This window comes from Pelobates fuscus, chromosome 6 (assembly GCF_036172605.1).
Source record: "Pelobates fuscus isolate aPelFus1 chromosome 6, aPelFus1.pri, whole genome shotgun sequence".
Classification (NCBI taxonomy): Eukaryota; Metazoa; Chordata; class Amphibia; order Anura; family Pelobatidae; genus Pelobates; species Pelobates fuscus.
Window position 1 is genome coordinate 86,511,492 of NC_086322.1, and position 7,930 is coordinate 86,519,421.

A 7,930-nucleotide genomic window follows, 5' to 3' on the forward strand; every position below is an offset into this window, starting at 1 on the left:
CTGTCCCGAAATATATTTTGGTGCGCAAATGTACAATTGTTATGGACCCAGTGTATTAGGAGGGTAAGCTTCACGCTCATTGATTTAAAGGTCCATATGACCCCCCCTCTTTCTGCTTACACCAGTCACATGATCGTGGCATTTCACATTGTCGTAAAGACATGTAAACACATTTCTATGGTGAATTGGTATAGAGACCATAAGAATGTTTTAAGAATAGACAATTTGTCCTAAGTATTTCGTGAATGAATGCAATATAGATAATATTGATCATAGATATCTTTAACTTTAGTAGGCAGATCTCACTGACATGCCATAGTGACTAACATGTTTGGAATATTTACCACATAAGAAGCAGACAAATGTAATGGTAAACCTGTAAACAATTATGATTTGCAAAGTCCAAGACAATGAAGGTGAACTGCTAATGAGCCTAATCTTGTACAAATTAAGTCATTAAAGTATTTACCTAAATTGGAGAATTGGTCCAGACCAAACTGAAATTCAGCAGAATTTTGACTGATTTGTTGTCTTTTTTGAATTTCAGAATTTCAAATCAAACTTTGACCGAAATTCTTCAGAAATGAGAAATTTCAAAAATATGAACCATGTTCATTTGGGAGAACCAACACATCTTCATAAGTCTAATTTTAGCAAGCCACGTCCCCCATAATAGCTTTCAATAAAATAATTGATCTGTAAATTGACTACAAAAAAAAAAATCTTCTTTACCACATGTGAATCATAGTACCTTGATTTATAAGCATTCAAAGTTTTTTCTAGGAATATCAAACATTTAATTTGGAAGAGATGCCCTTCTTGGGTAACTGCAAGGATTCTAAGCCAAGTTGGCTTTTGCTCTAAGTGATGCATATCCTGATATGGAAGATCAACCATAGGAAGTAGTCATAGCCAGTTAAGGCAGCATGTGTGGTCTTTCTCACCTTCAGCTAACATTTACATTCAGATCTTGTTGATGGACATCTAGCAACTCATTGCAACAGATTTATTTAATAATGATAAGGGAGAATGGGATCAGTGTGGAAGACTGTGTTTGGGCATTGTAGGGATGCCCATGGATAACAGTTGAGGTCCCAAATACACTGTCTTACCTCCATAATTGGGGCAATAAATGATATTGATGACCACTTGACTTAGAGCCCAGTACATCCAGTTTGATTGATGATATTTGTTTACTGGCCCTCTGACAGTGCTTGTTTCATACCTATAGACTGTAAGTATGTTTTATAGTTTATTTCTAAGCATGGTTTATATTGTTAGCGCTGTTCTTTTTGCCTCTGTGAATGACAGCTGTCATTATGTCATAGTCACTGCAATTGTTCATTGTCATTCTTACCTCTGTTATTTCTATTTAAAGAAAGCAATTTCAGATGTTTTTATGATCTCTTTGCCAAACTGCGTGTACTTTTCAATAGAAACAAATTAAACATAAAAAAAAGGAAATGTTTTCACAAATGTATGGTTAGTATTTCTATAGCATCCTAAGCCACAGCTATTGTGTAAATATTTCAATACTTGTAAAGGGATATTTTTTTAGTTTTCTGTTTTTTTTAAAACTAGTGTGACCCAATTTCTACTTTAAATAGTGGTATCTATTGTGCTTGCTGTTAGAGCGTTCATAGTGCTCTGGTATAGGGATTGTAATCTTATTTCTGTTTCATTTATAGACTATAATCCCATATCTGTCAAAAATATCTAATAACCCCCAAACCACCAAACAATCTTATTAATTGCTCCCAAGCAAACCATTATGCTCTAGGATGCCCCCTACATTATTCAGTCATCACACAATTTTCTTTCCTGCTACGTTTTGCCTTAGGTCTAATTATATGTATACAAATTATGTACCATAACAGTAAAAGAAACGCTAGATTATAAATCTAGGAACCAACTTTTCCATATTTGTTATTGGCAGTCCATCTGTGCTTTTTGCCATGCTTCAAAAAATGGTCTAAATAAGAAATTTGAAATAAAATAATAATTGTTAAAAATCGTATTACAGAGCTGGAACATTAACTTTTCATTTCTGATCTGGAAGTGGAATTCCTTAATCATTGAATTATAATAGTCATAAATTCAAATAGAAGTTTTTCACATTTATCTTACAGACTATTTTATTTCACACATCCTGTAAAATAGAGAATCTTGTTTTTTGTTTTTTTACAGGGATTACTACCGTGCTGACTATGACTACCATTAGCACCCATCTCAGAGAAACATTACCAAAGATTCCATATGTGAAGGCTATTGATATCTACCTAATGGGATGCTTTGTGTTTGTGTTTTTGGCATTGCTTGAATATGCTTTTGTGAACTACATATTCTTCGGGAAAGGTCCACAGCTGCAAAAGAAAGCTGCAGAAAAGGCAGAGAAAGCAAACAATGAAAAGACCAAAGTGGAAATGAACAAAGTTCAGGTAACTCTCTATGTACGATCATAATTAACAGTGTTTTATCGAGTCTGAAACAAAAACCTTATTGTGTACTGCAATATCTGATCTTACAACTCATTCTCAGAGAGTGGGGACTCAAAATCTTACGACTCATTCTCAGAGAGTGGGGACTTGAAATCTTACAACTCATTCTCAGAGAGTGGGGACCCGAAATCTTACGACTCATTCTCAGAGAGTGGGGACCTGAAATCTTACAACTCATTCTCAGAGAGTGGGGACCTGAAATCTTACAACTCATTCTCAGAGAGTGGGGACTCGAAATCTTACGACTCATTCTCAGAGAGTGGGGACTCGAAATCTTACGACTCATTCTCAGAGAGTGGGGACTCGAAATCTTACGACTCATTCTCAGAGAGTGGGGACTCGAAATCTTACGACTCATTCTCAGAGAGTGGGGACTCGAATAGGGTTGTAAATTATAGATTCAATAAAACGAGGACATGGAGCTCTTAAACGAGAAATAGATGTATCTGAAAGATATATGAATTACTTAACAGTTATAGTGCAGATTTGATTTGTTCATGCTTATCATGATTCATATTATAAATTGACATTTTTTTAAGCATTACTAATATCTACATAGATACATGAATCAAACAAGTGCCAGAGAGATCCCAACTTGTTGCATTATCTTGTCAATGTGTGAATAGAGAATGAAGAACCCTAGTCAACCTTGAATAATGTCAAAGTTTTCCCATTAAAATTTCCAATGTGGGTGGGCCCCCACCTTCACTTCAGAACTGAAGTGACTTATCCATTCAGAAAGATCTACAAAAACACTTAATCGAAAAGTTTATTTGGTTATATTCTGCTGTTTAATGTTCTCATTGATGACTGTACATCTATTTATTTATGTAATGTTCCCTAGATAAACCTACCTCAAGAGAAATGGTTTTGGTGGCTTTCTACTGTGTGTTCTTCCCGTACTTCAAAAAGGGATAATCTTACAGTAGCAATAATGAAATGTTTACAGTACATTTTGAGTGATATTCTTATATCCTGTACCAGGGTTAAGAATGCTACTGCTGACTCTTAAATGGAACAGTTTGATGAATTAAAAATGTGTTAATGTATCTCTTAATTTGACTTCTTTGTCAGCTTAGAAGACTGGAGTTGGAAAATCACCTTTTTGGCAAATGTACTAAACACAAGCTCATGAAACCAGATTTGTATCATAATAAATGTAATGTTGCATCTGGAAGAGCATCTAGCAGTAACAAAATAATGGTTTGATCAATAATAGCTGTTTAATTAGATAAATCAGTTCCTATAGGAAGTCCCTTCTATGAGACATACCTCTAGGCATTTTAACACAATGCAAAGAATAGTATTGTATGAGGATAGAGATATATATAATCAGTAGTAAAATGTAACAAAGAAATTACAATGAGTGGATGTTATTGGACCCTTGGCTCCTACTTCCCCATCTCCTTTGATTAAGCACAAAGAAGCATAAAGCCATTTAATCAAACTTTCCCTGCTGCTTTTTCCCATTTACTAATTGAATACATTTTAGTTTCTATGGATATAACTAGAAATTGCATACATTTTAGAAAAACGAAATGTAGCTAGAATAAACAAAAAAAGTGTGAGGTGGTACCCTTAACTATTGGAACTCACAGAAAACATACAAAAAATATAAAAAAAAAAAACAACAGTTAAATCTTAACATTTGAACTGATAAAAAAAAACATGTTGCCCATTTATAAAAGAGAATATGATATATTTGCCTGAAACCTAAAGCACTTCCCCAAAGGGAGAATACAAAAAGATGCTGTGTATAATGTCAAACTTTAAGCAAACATCGACTCCACTGTACATAAAGTAAAAGCCAATGTTCTTAATAAGGAAGGTAAAAGAAAGTAGTTTATTAGATAGTAGCCTAGTAAGAGGGGTGCAGGTAGAAGATAAACAGTATGAAATATATCAAATACCCAAAAGAGGGAAATCGGTGACAATCTAAAGTACACATACATTTCTACCGGTCCCTAATCATGCCTTCAAAGGCACCTAACATAAGGCTAACAAACATGACAAGTATGAGGCACTGCTAGTCTAAACTTTTTAAGATAGACTTATCCATCAAGTAAGGAAATCAGCTACGTCAATATTGGGATGAGAAAAATACAAAAAGAATCATACTTAAGGAATTATATAAAATAATAATTTATCCAAGCAAAATAAATACAGCAAAAGAGCCCCGGCATACATTTCACCGGAAGGCGGCCTAGCTTTGTGTAGACTAGCTGTGTCTCATATTGAATAAAGGTTAATTTTAACATCTGGTTTTTTTTTTGTTTTTTGTTTTATTATATTTGTGAGTGAATACATGTTAGTCTGAACATAATGAAGACTTTATTTAGATTTGCCATTGTGGACTATGTGGACTTGGGTAGCTCTGGATTCAAAGATCATTTAAGACTCCTTAAGGTTCAAAAGCAATGTGTACCCTGCATATATCTTCCCTAAATATAACTTCCCAGCACCGGACATGGTAGCATTTGACATGGTAGGTAGATAGAGGAAACCACACTCACCAGGCTGCTCATGCGCACCAGATTTGAATATGGCCAGGCCCCACGTTAGATATATGAAATAAGACATTCATCCAGGCACTCAAGGTATGTAGCAAAAAAAGGAGCTTTATTGGAGCAAAAACAGCAATGTTTCAACTCTGTGGGTCTTTGTCAAGCTACCACATTATTGCAACAGTGATCATTAAATACAGTGCATAATTATCAAGGAGGTATTGAACTTAAGTGAACAGAATTTAAACAATCAAAGATAATTAAAATCAATAAAGTGTTTATTTATTCAGTTTGTTCTTCATGCATTTGACATGACCTGAATAATAAAGATAGGTAATACTGAGATCCAGGCATGGAAAATTGCAGACGAAAACTTGATGGATACAAGGAGCAACAAATATTCCCATTTGTTGCCTTGTATTCCCTTTGTGACTTTTCTAATGTAGTATATTAACATATAGAACCTTAAAGGCATTTTTATTCTGCTGCCAAACATGAAAAGGTCTGCTACATGGTGTCCAGTTGCCTAATTAGGAAGGGCAGACATTAATTTATACCAGTAAGCAGTGCCAAAATTACCATTTTAAGGCCCTGTATAAGATAAATTTTTGGGTCACCCTTTAGTCCTTGTGTTCTAAAAAACTAAACCTCATTTTGTGTTTCACAAATCACTTACACATAGAAGAAGCAGTACACAGGCACTATGGAGTTGGTAAATCAAAATTAGATCAAAAACAATGTTTTGGCCCTTAGGCTCTCCGATACATAATTAAGATCTTAAGGATGACATATTTCAGGACTCAAGGGCCAACACATTGTCAGGATTACTCTAAGTGTCAATGCATTGTGAATTCAAAGTGAATTTCAAATTTAAATCCAGATTAGCTAAATGGAAAGCATAGATGACTTGGATATTTTTCCAGGTTGGAAAAAGGCTATATTTTCTTTTAGATAAGAGTGTGTTATTATATATTATAATCATTTTTATTTTTGGACGGTCTACAGTGTACCCTTATGTAGAAGGCTTCATTGGCAATCATACTATAAACAGTCCTGTAGACTTTTCCCATTACCGTTTGATTGCTGTAATTGTCTTTGTGTGTGTTTGTGTAGCATTATTTTTCTGATCCGTTTATGGTTACTAGTATAAGTCCATTAGTTGGTGGACTCTTTTACTCAGTACCTAGTAAAAGTTAAGTTTTAACTATTGCAGTCTTTTTACCTTATGCAGTATCCCACTATACCAACCTGTTATGTTTGCACATCCTCCAATTTTAGACAACTGTCTCATTCAAAAGCTTTTGTTTTGCATGAGAGAGTTGCCTCTCTCTGCTTGCTGAAAAAAGTAGGTTTTTCATATTTACCTGCTTCTTATTTCTTATGTTTTCCAATCTAATCAATCAGTGTCCTATCCCTAGGAATTATGGAAAAGAGCATTGGGCATTCCTGTCAAATTTACAAAAGTTGGCTATCTCTTTACCTTGCAACATCCTGACAGGGTGAGAAGAGCGGGGGTCTGATCAGTGTGATTTATGCATAGCAAGCTCCAGTGCCGGGTTTTCTCTACCCTGCTACAGCATAATGGTGCTCTTTTTTTGTCATTAGTGGAATGAGTTAAAACTGAGAAGTGTTTATAAAGGGGGAGAAGGGCTGAAGAAACTCCACTAGTTGAGAGGTTTGCCCAACAATGCAATCTGACCAAGTTTATCGTCCATTTGTAAATGTTTATTACATTGGTATATACTTTAAAATGTTTTTCTTGCTTTAATTTGGATTTCATATTTGTTTCAAAATGTTTGCTTACTGGTTTAAAAAAAATAAGTGATGGTTGAAAAGTAATTTCCAATACCCAGCCTAATGTTAAGCTGTTGAACTTTATTCAGCTTGTCAACACGGCTAAACATCATAATGTTTTTTATTTGAAATGCATCTCTCTTATCTTAATAATTTCTGAAAGCACAATTTATTCCATAATCTTTGAGATAAACATTTCTTTTGCTACAGGTTGATGCTCACGGGAACATTCTTCTGACAACACTCGAAATAAGAAATGAAGTCAGCGGATCGGAAGTGTTAACAAGTATCAGTGATCCAAGAGCTACGATGTATTCTTATGACAGTGCAAGCATCCAGTACCGAAAGCCAATGTCCAATAGAGATATGTACAGCAGAAGCACTTTGGATAGGCATATTGTTCATAAAAAGGGTCGTTTACGGAGAAGTGCTTCTCAGATTAAAATTAAAATTCCCGATTTGACTGATGTGAATGGCATAGACAGATGGTCAAGAATGATATTCCCTGTTGCTTTTACATTTTTTAATGTTGTTTATTGGCTTTATTATATACATTAAGTTATGCAATTAATATCTTTATGAAGATTTAGTTCTATTTTTCTGATCCTGAAGGGACTGCATTAGCCATAATGCTGCAAATTGAAGGTAAGATATTACTATCATAACATTGATTTTTAGTGTTCTACACACTGCCATTTTTGTTCCAGAAAATAGTCTTTCTTTCTTAAAAAAAAAAAAAAAAAAATCAAAGTGAAAACAAAGATTATTCCAATACATTATGGTAAGGAAAAGCTTTATAAAACTGATTTCACATGGTGTATCGTTCTTAACCTCTTCTCTGCTAGCAAGTTGAGCACTGCATGGCAGAGGAGTGGTTAAACCACAAGCGCACGTTACACGGGTAATAGTTTTGTGTTTGGATTTTTGTTTTCTTAAAGTCTATTTCATTTTTAATACATATCCAATCAATGCATTTATTATACATGTCAAGCTAAGATTTAAGTCAGTTGAGGAACCTGTTTACAATCATGCATATACATTTGTTCTGTAAACCTACACCAAATAATTTAATAGCTATGTGAGTTTGATAACATATATAAATTACTGTTGCCATAAAAGTCTTAAAGACTAGAG

The 7,930-nt window shown here is 34.3% G+C and overlaps 1 protein-coding gene across 3 annotated transcripts in view; it reads left to right on the forward strand.

Annotated features, from left to right (window-relative positions):
* The window catches only part of GABRB1 (gamma-aminobutyric acid type A receptor subunit beta1), a 449,690-nt gene extending 442,336 nt beyond the window's left edge, over positions 1-7,354 (forward strand). Inside the window, exons 8-10 of one of the 3 annotated variants that reach the window (XM_063457923.1) lie at positions 2,188-2,450; positions 6,678-6,704; positions 7,007-7,354. In XM_063457923.1, coding sequence (XP_063313993.1) covers positions 2,188-2,450; positions 6,678-6,704; positions 7,007-7,354 — 638 coding nt within the window. The remainder of the gene's footprint in view (positions 1-2,187; positions 2,451-6,677; positions 6,705-7,006) is intronic. The other 2 variants (XM_063457922.1, XM_063457924.1) reach the window with 2 other exon arrangements.
* Positions 7,355-7,930: the final 576 nt, after the last annotated feature.